The sequence below is a fragment of the Coregonus clupeaformis genome, chromosome 13 (genome assembly GCF_020615455.1).
Source record: "Coregonus clupeaformis isolate EN_2021a chromosome 13, ASM2061545v1, whole genome shotgun sequence".
NCBI lineage: Eukaryota > Metazoa > Chordata > Actinopteri > Salmoniformes > Salmonidae > Coregonus > Coregonus clupeaformis.
Genome location: NC_059204.1, coordinates 46,972,058 through 46,989,984, shown reverse-complemented (window position 1 = coordinate 46,989,984; position 17,927 = coordinate 46,972,058). Strand labels below are relative to the sequence as shown.

At 44.9% G+C, this 17,927-nt stretch overlaps 1 protein-coding gene across 7 annotated transcripts in view; it reads left to right on the top strand.

Moving 5' to 3' along the window:
- Positions 1–17,927, top strand: part of LOC121579645 (dachshund homolog 2-like) — a 131,086-nt gene that overhangs the window by 70,213 nt on the left and 42,946 nt on the right. For 4 of the 7 annotated variants that reach the window (XM_041894420.2, XM_041894418.2, XM_041894423.2 and 1 more), the window contains exon 3: positions 12,449–12,601. In XM_041894420.2, coding sequence (XP_041750354.1) covers positions 12,449–12,601 — 153 coding nt within the window. The remainder of the gene's footprint in view (positions 1–12,448; positions 12,602–17,927) is intronic. The other 3 variants (XM_041894422.2, XM_041894421.2, XM_041894419.2) reach the window with 1 other exon arrangement.

Genomic DNA, 17,927 nt, shown 5'->3' with positions numbered 1-17,927 from the left:
CCCTAGGTTGTGTGGGTGGGATTAGCTATGTGTAATTCTGTGCCCTTCTCCCCTCTCGTTGTAATGACAGACCGTGTGGTCACCCTGGGGTGAGATCATTTCTCAGTAATCTTGGTAAAGTTTTATTCTCATTAATTACATAATCTCTAATCACACACAGAGGATGTCAATGATTTTAGTGTTATTCTGTCTTAAATATACACTGCAGAGACCGATTTAGTCATGGCTTGCATGAAGGCAAACTTTTGCATGTTTTTTTTTAGATGGAAAAAACACAAAATGTAAGGAAATTGACTTTTTTTTTTTAAATACATGTTTTCCCCAATAAAAAAGTGTAATCCCGGATAAACTGTGTAGTATAAATTATACATTTGTGTTATTTAGGTAATTTGGCTCTCATCCTCATCATGTCTAGGACTATATTCATCTCTTTACTTTCTGTATAAAGTTAGTGAAGCATGGTGAAGCCCGTCACATTCCTAAAATAGCGTCTGCTCTCTGTGAAGGAAAGAAGTGTGGTTCTCTGTGAAACACAGCAGTGGGGTTCTCTGTGAAACACAGCAGTGGGGTTCTCTGTGAAGGACAGCAGTGGGGTTCTCTGTGAAGGACAGCAGTGGGGTTCTCTGTGAAACACAGCAGTGGGGTTCTCTGTGAAACACAGCAGTGGGGTTCTCTGTGAAGGACAGCAGTGGGGTTCTCTGTGAAGGACAGCAGTGGGGTTCTCTGTGAAGGACAGCAGTGGGGTTCTCTGTGAAGGACAGCAGTGGGGTTCTCTGTGAAGGACAGCAGTGGGGTTCTCTGTGAAGGACAGCAGTGGGGTTTTGGGGACAGACATCTGCCCTTTAGGCAGCCAGCACTACACAGCTCCATCAGCTCAGCTGCCTGAACAGCGCAGTATGTAAATTGAGATTTTAGTGCTTACTCTGCTTGTTACTCTTGTGTAGCAAGCATTGACATTTCTCCTCTTTAGAAAAAAAATTATGTCAATAGCCCGTCAATAAAATCCTGCTGATTTTTACACGGTGGCCCAGAGAGTTGCCCTCATCTGCACATTTTCCACATCAAAGTTCACGATCTGGCTCCGCTAATCTGGTATTAAAATGAAAAAAAGGTGACCTTGTCCAAATTAATAAGTCAGTGGCGAAATGTGCTTTCAACATATGAAAGGTTAAGTAAAGGTTACCCTTCAACTGCAGTGCCCAGGCAGCAGTGCACCCCCCTCCCTCTCTTCCCCTCCATCTCCTCCAGTGATTTGGACAGATTCCTGGGCTGCCTCTACACAGGACAAAATCCCCCCTGCCTCCCCATTCTCTTTGTTAAGGAAGAGTCAGTAGGTTCCTGTCCCATCCCACTATCACACCACTCATCTGGAGTTTACTGGGACCTCTGCTGGGCAGAAACAAACACAGCTTTATTCTCACACACATTCACACACGCGTGCATGCATAGAGAACGGATGCGCACATGTACAAGCACGCACGCACACACACACACTCTTATGGGAGACATCTGGCTAGATAGGGGGAGATATCAAATCCAGGCCAGGCAGGAGAACTGAGGCATGAAGCAGTGACGTGAGAGGAGTTAAGTGACCGTGCAAGTGTTGGGCTCAACAAGTACTGCTGCTACCTGCTCTGGGCTCTGTGCTCCAGCCGTCAGCCAGCCAGGGCAGCCCCTCTCTCGCTCTCCTCCACCTGCCCCTGTCTCTCCTCTGTCCCAGCTCCCCGTCCAGAGCCTGTGTGTCCGTGGGGTAATCACCAGCCAGGTTACTCGATTACACTGAGATCAGGCCCAAAACGTCCTCTCCGGCCACTCAAGTGAATCAGTCAAATTATCGAGTGGCAAAACTAATTCAGAGCCTGGGGGCCAGTGGAGCTGCCACTTCCCATAAGCCCAGCCTTCAGTCAGTGTGGAATTGTTTTTATTTCATCCTCTTGTTTCATTTATTATGGCTATTGGAGCTAATCCGACCAGCAAACCCCCAGCCAGTGCGCCTGTCACTATTGTTTCGGCTCCAATGTGCGCCCCTGTTTTCACTGGGAGTGCCTCTGCCTGTCTGTCTGCCTGCCTGCCTGCCTGCCTTCCCCAACCCCTCTCCTTCTCTCCTCTCTCCCTCCAGTCAGCCAGAGGAGGTGAGAGTTAGGAGTGTAGGAGCCAATGATGGGAGAGAGAAAGAGAAAGAGAGAGAGAGAGGAGAGAGAGAGAGAGAAGAAGAGAAGAGAAGAGAGAGAGTGAGGCTGCTGTGCTCATCAATCACATTAGAGCCGTTTGGACAGACTTAGCCCTTCTCAGATGCCAGGAGTATCATCATGCATGGCTCATTTTACCTCTGTTTTTTTTTCTATACTCTGCTTCCTTTAGATTTTTCAAAGACGTACAAATGACTTTCTTTGAAAAGGTATATTTTTGTGGATAGATGTGTTTTGGGGTTTACAACTTGACCAGTAATGTTCAGCACATCTTTGGTTATGTTAGCAATCAATTCAATAAGTCACGGAAAGAGGGGCATGCATCTCGTGCTGTATGCAAACAAGCTGCGTTGAATAATGCACACATTTCCTCCACTTTCTTTGTGTTTGCATTCTCTCTCTCTCTCTCTCTCTCTCTCTCTCTCTCTCTCTCTCTCTCTCTCTCTCTCTCTCTCTTCTCTCTCTCTCTCTCTCTCTCTCTCTCTCTCTCTCTCTCTCTCTCTCTCTCTCTCTCTCTCTCTCTCTCTCTCTCTCTCTCTCTCTCTCTCTCTCTCTCTCTCTCTCTCTCCATCCCCCTGCCCACCTCATGCGCTCAGACTTCTTATCCTATAGGTGCCTCCCTGGAGTCCCTCAAATGGACTCAGGCAGAAAGGAAAAACACAAGCGTTCCCCTCCTTCATCTTCTGATGCTGCTGAACCAGTTGTTAAAAGGAGGTGGAATGAAAGGGTGAGGGCCCGGTCCAATCGAAGGCAGATCAGACACGGCGCTCAAGGTTAACTATAAAGTTGGCTCTTGTTGCTCTTCTAGCAGGAAAATAAACAGCAGGAGTCCCCTGGGAGAGTTGGGTGGTCTGTCTTTAATGATCCATGTGCCCAGGCCTGCCTTTGAAGCAGGAGGGAGGTACAAACCTTTGTTCTTCCGCAATTAGCAGTATTAATAAGGCTAGTCAATTAAGGAGCTCAGCTAAGTGCAGACCAGCAAGTTTACAGTAGCTTGAGGAAGCCCACGCAGAGCTGAGGGGGAAAACGATTTCATAAAACGATGGAAAGTTCTAAACATTGTAACCACCACAGATTGTTCCCTCCTTGCTGTATAAATCACTCTGAACAGTGTCTTTGTCTTTAGACAACTGTAGATGTAGACAGTTAAGAGGCAGTCGTGTGTGATAAGTTAGGTGACCAGCCAGATACACAGAGATAATTCAGTGAACTGGGACAGAGTGACATGAAGAATGAGTTACAGAGAGGGAGATTAAGGGATAAAGGACAGGTAGAGACGCAAGCAGGGCGGGGCATCAGAAGATGAAGGAGGGGAAGGCTTGGGTTTTTCCTTTTTGCCCCAGTCCATTTGAAGGGCTCCAGGGAGGCACCTACATGATAAGAAGTCTGAGCGCATGAGGTGGGGAGAGAGAGAGAGAGGAGAGAGAGAGAGAGAGGGAGAGAGGGAGAGAGGGAGAGAGGGAGAGAGAGAGAGAGAGGGGAGAGAGAGGGAGAGAGAGAGAGAGAGAGAGAGAGAGAGAGAGAGAGAGAGAGAGAGAGAGAGAGAGAGAGAGAGAGAGGAGAGAGAGAGAGGAGAGAGAGAGAGAGAGAGAGAGAGAGAGAGAGAGAGAGAGAGAGAGAGAGAGAGAGAGAGAGAGAGAGAGAGAGAGAGAGAGAGAGAGAGAGAGAGAGAGAGAGAGAGAGAGAGAGAGAGAGAGAGAGAGAGAGAGAGAGTTTATGTGTGGGGAAGAAAAGTGCTCTCCACTCACTTTCTGCCCACTGAGCAAAGTCTTGTTACTCTTTGAACACTTGGCCCATTTATTTCTGCTAAGTCGTGATATTGTGAGTCAGCCAGTGAGGACTCTAGTGGCTCTTTTCATGAAACATTAACGAGTTCCTGGGGTTAAAGGGATGCCTAGAAATCAGTGCCGGTCTCAGCTCCCTTTCCCTCTCCGCACTCGCTGCAGACGGCCACAAATGCAACAGTGGCGTGTGTGTGTGCGTACGTGTTATGTGCAAGCATGCGTGCATGTGTGTAAAAAGCAATAACACCAATAAAGCACACAGAGACGTGTTTCTGGGTTTCAGTCGTGCTCTGGCATCCCCTGTCGGGAGACACACTGGGTTTCGCCCCCATAAAGCCTTGCTGCATCCTGAGCCCTGAACACTACAGCCCTGTACACAGCCAGGGTTATTAATCTACTCCTGCTCTGCCACCCACGGCCCACCTCCCCGCCAGGGCCACTGTTGATGACACGTCCAGATCAGCACTCCCACGTACCAACCAATCCCATTCCCAGAGCAAACCAGACCAGGCTCCAACCACGATGAAGAAAGTCCCAGCTAAGAGTGAGGAAACACAGTCCAGACAATTGACTCCTCAGCCTTTCACTGGAGCTCACATTGTCCTTGACATTCCCATTCAAACAGCCATTACAAGGCTATGTCCGTTTTCCAAAAAGACCGTTGGGGTGTACATAGATACGTGCTGAAGCCAGCGATGGTTAGGTCCGTAGCAGAAACAGAGGAAGTGATTGCTACGGCAGGGAGTTAATTAACAGCTTATTCCCATTTGATAGAAGTAATCTCCTCTCCTAGCAGTGTGAGTTTACCTTGATGTAATATAAAACTGCAAGCTGCTGCTGCTGTGTCTGCTAATTAGTGCCTGTGTCCTGTGGCCACTTGGACGACGCAGAGAGTAGTGTCCCTACTACTCACTCACTATCACACACACACACACACACACACACCAGGGTTGGGCTGAAGGCAGCCAAAAATTCTGAATTTTTCAAACTTTTTAAATACATAGCTTCTACTTTTCAGTTTATTGAGAAGTTACTTAAAATAAATTCCCTTTTTTTTATTATTGGATTGTGATTTTAGATTACTTTCTGAATTGACTGCCTTCAATAAAAATGTTGCCCAACCCTGACACACACGCCCATGCATGTACACACGGGCACACACACACACACATGCATGTACACACGGGCACACACATGCAAACACATGCATGTACACACGGGCACACACATGCAAACACAAACACATGGATGTACACACTCACACAAACACATATGCACGCAATTACAGGGATAATGCAAAGATTTCGGGATTTTTTAAAGGATTTTTCATACGTTTTTCATTTTCATGACACCAAATAAAGAGATGAGTATTGAATAGCCCTTTAAGGATGATTTAAACAACTGCACCAGTCTTAACATATAACAGAACATTATTATTGTTAGAATCCCTCCCCCCATTGCACACCAAATTTAGCATGTACGCGTTTATTGACGCACATGTAGTATGCATGATGTGTGAGAACGTGTTGCATATTACATGTACAATAGGTGAGGGGCGGCAGGTGGCCTAGCGGTTAAGACCGTTGGGCCAGTAACCAAAAGGTTGCTGGTTCGAATCCCCGAGCCGACTAGGTGAAAAACCTGTCTGTGCCCTTGAGCAAGGCACTTCACCCTAATTGCTCTCGATAAAAGCTCCTGCTAAATGACAAAAATGAAATCTACAGAAGGTCAGAGCAGGATGAGCTTGCATTGAAATGCATAGAGAGAGAGAGAGATAGAGAGAGAGGTTGGTCAGGGTCAAGAAAACACAGTGGCCTCACCAGCCCGTGTCATGCAAACACAAACAGGCAGGGGCATTTTTAATCCAGGACTCAGCCTTTTCACACTCCTCCAAAGCTACATCTGGGATTCAGCTCATGTGTTAAAAGAGTCCAATCAATGGCTGGTTAGTCTGTCCTCTGCACACCCCCTGCCAATGTCAACAGTAGGCACACAGATAGCAGTGATTGATTGACAGATGTATGATCAAAGATAAGGATACAAAATAAATACATATTTTATATTGTATTATTGTAATATGGAAAAGTCTCTCTGTCATTGGTATCTGACTGGAGAATATTGACATGTAGTCGGGTGGAGAGATGGGCCAATAGGTCAATCTTTGATGATCCGTAGAGTATATGACATTATGTCCCCTTAAAATGTGTAGAAGTAGTCTGTGTGTGTGTGTGTGTGTGTGTGTGTGCGTCCCCACAAGACAACAGCACCCCCATCTCCCACTTCTCCTACTGCTCCGTGCTCTCTCATAACGGCATGCCTCAACATTAGGATCTGACTTAATTAGTACTAATTACAGCCTTCGTTAAGGCACTCTGCTCCCACCAACACAGGCTGAAGCAAAGGGTTTCTCTCAGAGATTCTAAAGTTCAAGTTGTATTTGACTAAGCTTGCATTTGAAAGCCAGTGGCTTATTGAATGTATGAAGTGGGACACTTGACTGACACGGCCGTTTTGCAGCACAGAGCTAGTATTGTATGTTGTACTGTAACAGTACAGTATGGTGGAGAATGTGGACACAGTCAGGTCCAGAGCAGCACAAGGCCACAAGCTGCAGGTTATCCTGGCTTTAATAGCCACCTCCATCTTGCCCTATTTCTGCGATTCTCACCACATTTGTAGAATGCACGGGGGTTTGATTACGCCTCGGAGCCATCTCTCTTTGTTGTGCATTCATCTCCTCCTTGTTCCGCTGTTCGGAAATTCCAAAGGTGAATTAAATACAGTATACCCTACCCCCCCCTTCCTTTTTGTCCTTCCCGCAATCTCAGTTTACTTGAAAACGTGGAATAGGAAAGTAATATTTGCTGTGTTGAGAATCAAAGGCAGAGTCTGTGGCCCCCCCTTCAACCCCCATTGCCCTCTTTCTCTTTCACACAAAATCTGATACTTTTCTTGGGACACTCTGTCAAAGCGAAGAAAAGATGTTATTCTCCCCATTGAAAAGGAGAAACGTAAAATGCAATAATGCATCCGGTAGAGAATTGAGATTAACTCAAGTGACCATTTTGGCTGAAAAACATGATCTCTCCAGGCTTGGTCTCACAGGCAATCTGTTTTTTTCACCTTCTTTCTTTCGTTTCCTTTGTATGAATTCACATGTACAATTGTTAAGCCACTCTGGTGGAATTGTTTTGGAGAAAGAGAGCTTTGAGTAAGCCCTTCCAGTTCTACTCTTCTGTATGCCTGTAATGGCCTTTAAGTGAATATCTGAAGTGAGAGAGATAGCGCCTGCGACACATACTGCTACATATATGGACACCTCTGCTCCACGCAATGACTCAATATCTGTGTGAATTGTCCACCCAGTACTTTAGATAGAATAAACAGTGCACTGCTGTCAGTGCTATAAGCTCCATGATGGAAAATTCTCTTGCATTATAATCAGAGCCTGTATATAGATTTTCTATTGTGTTATTGACTGTACGTTTTGTTTATTCCATATGTAACTCTGTGTTGTTGTTGTTGTTTTTATCGCACTGCTTTGCTTTATCTTGGCCAGGTCGCAGTTGTAAATGAGAACTTGTTCTCAACTGGCTTACCTGGTTAAACAAAGGTTAAATTAAAATAAATAAATAAGAGCCGCCTCTTCCGATACGTAGACTACGCGCCACGAGTAGGGCCCCTTGGCCACTAGGGGGCCTTGACCCCAAAAAAGAATATCTATTATATATACCCTGAGGGTAAAAACATTATGGAGTTGCACCCCACCCCCCCACAAGGAGTTGAAAGCGTTCCACAGGGATGCTGGCCCATGTTGACTCCAATGTTGCCCACAGTTGTGTCATGTTGGCTGGATGTCCTTTAGGTGGTGGACAATTCTTGATATACACGGGAAACTGTTGAGCCTGAAATACCCAGCAGCGTTGCAGTTCTTGACACAAACCGCTGCGCCTGGCCCGTTCAAAGGCTCTTAAATATTTTATCTTGTCCATTCACCCTCTGAATGGCACACATACACAATCCATGTCTCAATTGTCTCAAAGCTTAAAAATCAATTAACACTATAACTGTTGGGCCTCGATGGACCCCCCCTTCAAGCTAATGAGCAGTCATTCTGACTGCAACATTCTAACAGTGTAATTCATATATTTCATATATGCTACCGCAAAAACTATCATTTGGTTGTGTTTATGAAGGCCTTCGGTAACATTAGAATACGATTTTTATTTCATGTAACACAATAGCATTTTCATTCGTTTATGTTAATGTAGGCTATATGTAAAAACTAAAAGAACTCAAAGAACGGCAAAATTCAACTGTTCAAGAAAAGTCATGTGTTGGAACATGGTAATAGCTTATTTTTTATAACGACAAAATAAAAATACCCCAGGGTCAAATGATAAAACCATCAGTAGCCTAAACATCATTATAAGCTCCAAGTGGCCTTGATAAATAGTGAAACTCAGCACAAAAGCAATAATGGCATTATAATGAATAATGAAGTGTCTATACGACAGCAGTCAAAAATAGTCCGTTATTGTCAGCTCGTGCATCTTCACGCAATGGCATCAGTTGGACTTCATTTAGCCGTTATCCCTTGTCCTAACAGTAGACACAAATCTTCCTAACTTTCACTTGCTCGACACACTTTGACATACCTTTGTTTGGTTGTAGTGCATAATAGTCTCTGTTTTCTCTTTGTCGTGTTCCCGTTGTCTTATCATTCTTCAGCGTGGAGTACAACAGCTGTGCAGGTGCCTTATTTTGCGCAGAGGGAGGGAGCTCCCGTCTCACTTTGTTTATGGTGCCGGACAGACTTGTTTTCTTTGCAATCAAATTGCTTGCCAATGACAGTGAAGCTAAGAAATTGTCCATGGTGCCATTTCAACATTTGGTAGTGCATCAGCAGTTTTCTACTTGTTATGCTTATTGCTAGGTAAAGTAGTCTATGCAGCTATCTAAACCTTTTAGTAATAGGCCTAATAATCACAAAACTGCAGACCGGGCGTGCAGGACATGCGCTCAGGGGCCCTGACCTCCAAGGGGCCCCCATTGATTTATTTTGTTAGTCACTCTCACTCAGATATTATATGAACATGGCATAAGTCATGGCAAAATGTGTGGAATTGTAGGAAATGCCAAGGGCACTAAAACCTTTTGCCTGCGAGGTGAGGGGGAGGGTCAACCAAATCTCACATAGGGCCCCTAAAATGCTAGAGTTGATTATAATGACAGGAAGATTTAAAAAACAACGGACTGTGTAAAGGTAATATGCCTGCATTCCTTTGCTGTCTTCCTCCAGTGGCCATAGATGAATGTCTCTGCTGCACAATTAATACCCAAACTGACCACCAAATACCAGCGTCTTTATTAAAATCAATAGCCACAGTGCTGGGTCAGACCTCTACTACAAAGATCAAAAGAATGGAATTAACTTTTTTTCTATGGAATCCGTCTGACCAGGTAACCCCCTTTAATTAAACAGACGCCTTGTTGGACTGGGCCTGACAACAGCCAATAGGACTGAATGTACGTGAGGAATTCTGGCCTGTGTCTGACCCCAGAGAGACCACAAAGGCCCTCTGTAACCTGCCCAGGGTAACAGGGTGGGACTATGCCCCAGACCATCCCAGCCAGATTAACGATTAGCCGCAAGAATGGCACTCCCAATCTGATGTGAAGCAAAAGGGAGGATGGGGCTTGAAAAGAGGATGGATGGCTGCCTTACACTCATCTGGCAGGGCTGACTCTGAGGGCCAGGCCTCTCAAAGTGGGGGCTGGCCGGGGTCCTCTACATCTGAGGAGCGCAATGAAAGGCAAACAATAAGCAATCTGTTTGTCCACCCCTGGAAAACGGCGCTCCCCTTTCATCCGCGGGCTCCCATTTCCGTGGGTCGTGACTTTACTCAAACATCAATTACTGTTACGTTCCCTGTTTGATCTCACAGGCTCGTCTTCCATGTAAAATCAGTAGGGGGAAAAATGTGTAAAGACAATGCACTGATTGTGTGTTTTTTCTCTGTTATGGTATTTTATGTTCTTGATGTGGTCTGCTAGGCAGTGGTTGTTGATTGCCTCTCTCACCTCAATCAGAGCTGCTATAGACTACTGTAGTGCATAATGAGAAGCTTTGAAATACTTTTACCGTCTCAGAGAACTTGGCCTTGACTGGGCATCAACAGGCTATCCACCATATGACTTGTTCATATATTGAAAGTTAGTTGACTGAGAGCATAAGTAGTGATGAGAGATCACAGCGACACAGACAATAGTTTTTAGTTAATTTACGATGAGGGCCAATGAGAAGAGATCTGTGTTCTTTTCAATACAGCTGCTTCAAATTTAAGCAGAGTTTTGTAGCTTAGGTACCTTACTTTGGCTTGCAAGCTCATCCTGTTCATGTACTGAAGTTTACATACGAAGAATTAGAGGAATCAAGACTCTAATAAGAAGGGACTTTGCATGACGAGAGTGTCAAACTCTTAGCATAAATTAGAATTTGTAGTTCCATATAAGTCAACTTAACGTATGCCAACCAGTAATCCCCAGTGACCCTAGTAGGCTAGAAGCATTAGAAGATCACATGATCAGATATGGGAAAGTGTCCTAGCTCTCCCAAACCTTCTGGCTCTGCCCTCTCTGTTTAGACAAGGCTTTACAGTAGTTCATGACAAGAGGAATTTCAAGCATGAAAGTATTTTTACCAAAGTGCATCCTCAAATCCCACCAAAAATAAGGCTTGATATACGGATGGCTCTGCCAAGCTTTTACGGCACTAGCAGGGTAGACGTCGTGCTCCCGCCATGTTGTTGTCAGCTGTTTTTCTCCTGTTTCCCCCCTCGGCCACACGTCGACAGCTAATTCAGTGCTCAAGAAGAGGTTTGAGTTTCCCTCCAAGCTGCTGCAGCTGTGCCTCTGACTGTCTGGGATTAGGCAACAAAATGAACTCATAATAAAATGAATCAATCATCATGACATTTTGTTTAAATGTAGCTATTGAAAACATTTCGCCTGTTTCCTCAGGCACGCTTGGAAGAGAGGGGCTGGGATGCATAAAAATAGAAGTCTTGTTTTTTTAATATAAATGTAAGGACAGAGATTCATTTGTCTTAACCCTCCCCCTCCCTCTCCTCTCCCACTCTATCTGTGCCTGTCTATATTTTTTCAAGTTAGAATAATTTGCTGGTTTATTTGCCTTGCCGTGTGTAGTGGAATTGAGAAACATTGGCCGACGAGAGCGGCACAGTTAATTTTCCGCCTTTGGTGTTTGACAGCAGTGGAGTAATGGGGTTCCGATCAGACTCGCTTCCCTTCGCGGGGAAAGTAACTTAAGTGTTCATGTTCATACCAACAAAATTAAATGATAAATGAATGAACTTTTTTTCTATTTTTTTTTTATTTTATTAATTTTTACACGTCTCCCATTGCGTTCGAGGCGATTCCGTTAAGGAATTAGATCAAGGTGACATATACTGTCTGAACGAACCTGGGGAGAAAAGGAAAAAGATGTATCTTTTTTTGTCCTGATTTAGATCACGGCAAAGCAAGGAGGCATTGCGTCGTCATTTAATGAATTACTTAATGTGTCCCTTCATCGTCTAATTGAATTAATTAGGGGCCTAATTGGGCAGAGTGATGATAGCTTCCGGGGCTGTGGAGCCCTTGATGAGCTGAAGGTAGCTGGGCTTCTTCGAGAGACTCAGGGAGAGAGCGCTCTCCTGGGACGGACGGGGAGGGACCCTCCCTACCGCCACCAGCGGCCCCAGCTCCCCTCAGCTCTCCCTGGATTGGAGGGGTCAGGGGAGGCCTGGGGCCAGCGAAAGCCTCACTCTGGCTCCTCTATAGACATGTCTCTGGAGACCAAGTACACATGCTTGGACTGAGAGGAACTGCAGTGAAATAGTTAAAAAAGCATGACACAGCATCCAAGTTGTGTTCTACTCTAAAGAGCTGTAAATGCCTGTATTTCAGTGATACTGTATGAACATCTGACAATTTATTACCTTGTAGGGCATTTTGTTCTATCCATCACTAGCCGGCCTCCACCCAGTACCCTGCCCTGAACTTAGTCACTGTCACTAGCTGGCTACCACCTGGTTACTCAACCCTGCACCTTAGAGGCTCCTGCCCTATGTACATAGACATGGAATCACTGGTCACTTTAATAATGTTTACATACAGTTTTACCCATTTCATATGTATATATTGTATTCTACTGTATTCTAGTCAATACCACTCCGACATTGCACGTCCTAATATTTACATATTTCTTAATTCCATTATTTTACTTTGAGATTTGTGTGTATTGTTGTGAATTGTTAGATACTACTGCACTGTTGGAGCTAGGAACACAAGCATTTCACTACACCCGCAATAACATCTGCTAAATATGTGTATGTGACCAATAACATTTGATTTGATTTTGATTTGAGGTGTGTGTATTCATTGCTGTGTATGCGTGTGATTTGTGTACAGTATTTATGTGTTGTCCTGCAGGGCTGACGGCTGCAGCGATGGCCGAGGCTATGAAGCTGCAGAAGATGAAACTGATGGCCATGAACAACCTGCACGGAGCCGGCAGCCAGAACGGCACCGAGTCAGAGAACGACGAGCTCAACTCCAACGCAGGTCAGAGACACAGCAACATACATACTGTACTTTTATCACAGCTAACTATTTAGGCACAATGAACAGGACAGTATAACAGTAAACCCTTATAATAAACCTTATAATAAAGGCAATTCACATATCTATTATGACTGTCAACTCAAATGAAAATATTGCCCCCAAATAATGACAGATGTATCTGTTCAAGTCCACAGCCAGTATTTAACATCCTGTCTAGCCGTCTCTATGAGGTAGGTTAGGTAGAGACTGCAGAAAGGTTTGTCTCCTTGTCTCCTTCCACTGGCCATGTCTCTTTCTCCATGACTGCTTCACACGTGACTACAGGTAATTGGTTCTGGCCCTCGCGTTGCTTTCGCTTTAGCCGTATTTCATTGAGGCTAATGGCGTCCTTAATGGCTGCGACCTGACCGTGCATTTAGATGGTGGTGATGGCAGTGTGTGTGACTAACAACGTGCGTGGCGGCGGGCTGGGTAATAGAGGTGCCACGCAGACAGGCTTCTTTATCACCACCCAGAGCCACGGCAGACGCCCCCAATAGAGACATGAGCCTGAATATGTAGAGGGACAAATAAATACACACACACACACACACAGAGAGAGAGAGAGAGAGACAGAACAAACTGATGTACACACTTATTTATATTTCACACTGTTTACATATAAACACACAAGGCCTGCAAGGGAAGAAAACCCAGCTAACACATAACGTTCTGAGAACCCTATGTTTCTTAGAGCTTGGTGAGAGCGTGGTTGTCCTATGGTTATTTTGCATACAACCTTCCCACAACATTCTGGGAATGGTGCAGGATAGTTGCTTGGCTTTGGAACATTCTCAGCACATTTAAGGAACTTGACAAAATAACTATATTTTCTTGGTATTTCATTACTTAACAAAATGTTTCCTAAATGTTTAAACATGGTTATATTTAATAAAATGTTTGGTAATGTTCTAGGAACGTCTCCAACAGGTTTGACATTGGGACTGTTCTCAAATAGTTCAGAGAACGTTAAGAAACAATGTTCTCCTGTGGGAATTGTAATACTTCAGCATAACGTTTCCACCAGGTTTCCTCATGGCTCTATTTAAAGTAATGTTCTCAAATTGTTCAGAGAACGTTAAGAAACAGCATTCTTCTGTGGGAATTTCAGTACTTCAGCATAACGTTAAAAATAACATAATAACTAGCTCCATCCTGGTGGCGCAGTGGACTAATTCCATGGATAGAAAACAGAAGATCATAGGTTTGAATCTCACTGACGCTGTGCCACAATAAAAAATAAATGTGTTTGCACGATTAATGCTTAAGTAAATACATTTCCATGTGTCCTGTCTGTGTAGTTCAAAACAGTTAACCGAAGCTGTGTTATTAAAAGTCTTATTGAAACATTCAGTGAAAGTTTTGAGGAAGTTATTAAAAAACCTCCAAATAACCTATAATTTACATTCTCAGAACGTTAATAAATCCTCACAGGGAACCATAGTAAAATGTTCTCAGAACCTCCCTGCAACCTAAAAATGTATGTTCCTAGAACAGACAACATTTTAACTTCCGTTCTCAGAACTTTTAAAAAACATTCAGTTTTAGCAGTCAGGAAACATATGGCTTCGTTCCCAGAACCAATTGAAAGCCAACAATGTATATTTCCAACACTTCCAAGGAACCAAATGTGCTAGCTGGGAACAGAGAACTTACAAAAGTATTTACTGGACTCAATTATTTTGGGCTGATGCTGTTTGCATGGTAAAGAGTGGCTGAACTTGGCGACACTAGACAGGCAGAAAGTGTCTATGAATCCCGCTGTCTTGCTGACACATCCAAGCCCAATTGATGTTCCTGATCAAATGAAGCCATGTAGCAATATCGGTGTAACGTGGCACCTAAACCTAAATAATTAGCGATAGCTAAATCTCCTCCAGTACATTGGAATGATACAGCCATGGGATTGGGTGTTGATGACAGAGCTGGATGGAGAGAAGAGGGTGTGTCAGTAGAGAGGATTTGGCTTGGTGTCTGTGTGTCCCACTCTGTCACAGACCCTCTAATGTACTCCTCCCTGACACCAGCGCTATGGAGAGCTGGCCCCTCTCTGTCACACCACCAATGATAATGATGATGATAATGATGCTGATGGTAATCATTACAGAGAGGCAGCAGGCTTTCCTGGGGTTCTGTCCAGCTGATCAGTGAAACACTGCAGTGCAAGTGGGCCTCGGCTCACACTGTCACACAAGTCACCCACAATTCAGCAGGCTACTCCATTCCCCAAAATGAAGAAGCCAGTGAGTTAGTCCTCCTGCAGAAGTCATTTGAAGGGACTAGCTTCACAGAGACCTGGGGGCCAATAACCCAAAGACAGAAAACAGTTAAACCAGGGTCCATGGGTGGAAATGACAACTAACACACATTCCCCTTATTCAGCTGAGTCAAGTCCATGCCTTCACACTACCTCTAAAACTGATCCCTGGCTGAGTGGTTTAGCAGAAGGGCTGTGTGTGCCAGAGGATACTTTTCGATGTGTGCCCACGCAAATTGGGGCCTGTTTGTGAACAGATTTAAAGCATGCCCGATACCCCTCCCCCCAGGTTTGCCTTCTCGTATGACTTTGACTCAACCACACCACCAAGAGCCATAGCTGTAGGAGCAGCCACCTGAGAGAGACGGGGGAGGAGAAGGAGGGGGAGCATGCTTCATCTCAGTAAAATCCACTTTGACCCTAAAAAGAGTTGGAAGAAAGGCCTTGTGGTTTCTGCTTGGTTTTGCAGCACACTTTGTTGAGAGGTGGGTGGTGGTGGGGTAGGGATGTTGGAATCTGATCTAGCGAATCACGTCTCTTAAGTTAAACAAACAGCTTCAGAAGATATCCTTCCAACTTTAACCCATTGCGTTCTCTCTTTCGCGGCCAAGACACTGATCCCTAGACGACAGCTGCAAAGCCTGATGTCTCTGTTTTTCTCTCTACCACTCTCTCTCTCCTTTCCTCTTTTCTTTCCTGTTTCTTTCTTGTTCTTGCGTTCCCGGGGGCTGTGTTTGGTCCCCTCCCTCTCTGATGGCAAGCTGCTTTTTGGAGAACATCAAAGGGGCAGCTAATCTGCGTTTTCCCCTCTGTGTGGATGGGGTGTAAAAAACCTTCAGCTATCTGCACACAACAGTTAGGGGAGATAGGCATGATTTCAATCTCTCTCCCTCCCATATCCCCTCAAACAGCGACACCCAGCCCCCAACCCCCCTCTCAAGACAGAAAATAATACACTTCGAAAACATCGCTTTTGGAGGCAGAGAGAGCTGAAGAGCACTTGATCGTTTTCTTTTAGCCCCCTAATCAGTTGACCAATTTGGCTTACCCCAATCTAACTTTGGGGAGTCTCCTAAAGTGCACAGCAGAAGTTGGTTCTCAGCGCGGCGAGACTGTTTGAAAGGCTGTTTATACTCTCTGGGTTTTACAGCTGCAAAACTGCAAAGAAGCACAGGGGCTCCTGTGAAATGGTGTCTATAAATATAAATATGCCTCTGAAATCCTGTTAACAAGAGAAAAGGAAGCGAATACTAAAGGCAGAACATGTGTTTCTGGTCGAGGCAACTGGAGAAGAATAGAGGAGCAAAAAAAGGTTTCATTGGTCTAATGGCGTACTGTCAGGGAAAATCACCATCACAAATGACATCAGAGAAGAACTGCTATATTTTTCCTTTGCGACTGACAAGTTAAAAGAGAAATCCCATGCATTATTTAAACAGGCTCTGGAATCTGTCAGGCACGTGATTTGCAGAGTTAGCAAAAAACAGGTGTGGGTGTAGAGAGTGAGTGAGAGAGAGAGCGAGAGATAGACAGAAAGAGAGAGAGAGAGAGAGAGAGAGGAAGCTCATAGAGAAAGCGTGGGCACCGAGCGATCTGTGTGCGCGCAGTCGTTTCAAATCCCTAACCACCAAACCGGTCAGCACTTTTTCCCTCTTTACTCTCTATCTCTCACCTCTCATTTCTTTTTTTCCTCCTCTTTTGTAGCCCCTTGTCTTTGCTGGGCAAGTGTCACTCTTGTTTAGTCTGATTGGCCTGTTTAATAACAGCCCCTTCCTGTCTCACTGCCATTTTCAAAAACACAAGAGAAGAGAAGGCTGGAAGAGAAGGGGTAGATAGATCCAACACTTTGTTTCCTTACCCATCCTCCCTCCCTCCCTCCCTCCCTCCCTCCCTCCCTCCCTCCCTCCCTCCCTCCCTCCCTCCCTCCCTCCCTCCCTCCACGCAGCTGCAACAGGAGACACCCCTCTTCCCTTTATCTGACCGAGAGACAATGTCACTTGATAGCCCTGAGCAGTTTGTTTCGTGTCCAGTATTGACCAGCGTGGCGAGTGTGAGGGTGATCCCGGCTGGTCTTATGGGCTGAGGTCAGAGCTATCACCTTTCACTGAGGTTCCTCTGCACTCTGCTCCTCTTGTTGTTTCATGTGGACGTGTACTTCTCTCTTGAACTTGGGCAGCAGGGTCATTGTTTGTAACAATCTGCTTGTACCACCTCTTGTTCTTTTGAAGTTTCATTTGCAGAAAGACATTTGTCACAACTCTGTCTGTAATGAGATCATTCCTGACATTGTCAATCACATCAAACGTGTTTTTTGTGGTGTCGTTTGAGTGTACAGTTACTGAGCTCAGTGATGTGGTTATTCTCTTCAGACCATCAGTCTATGGCTCAGACCCTCTCTCACAGACTCTGAGCTCACTATACTGCCCCTTGTGGGAACCAAATGAACAGCACTGATGTTAAACCACAGACAATACTGAAATGAGAGTTGCAAAGTATTCAGCAAGACCCTTCAATGAACAACATAGATACAGAAATCTGCTTTGTGTTCTCTTAAGAGTCCACTCTCTCATTATAATATGAATTTTCATAATGGGTTATACCATAACAGTCTGCCAGATAGACGCACAGTAACCCTGTTCATGTTGGGCCTGTGTTTGACATGACTAGTGCCTCTCTATCTAAGAAATAGAAGAGCAGGTTATACGTATGGATCAGAGAAGTGCTGTCACCTCAAATGGCTGAAGCACCCCTGATCTGTTCTGTCTTTCCTGCTGACGGCTCAGAAAATGTTCCAGCCCTTCGTCCTCCAGCTGAAATATTCTCCCAGTTCCAGCCATCAGGAATTAATGTTCCATAAATCATGTCCCTCAGAGAGACAGGGGCTGCATACTGACCACTCACACTGAGGCTTCTGCACAGCACACTCTGGAAGACATATACACACACACACTCACACACACACACACACACACACACACACACACACACACACACACACACACACACACACACACACACACACACACACAC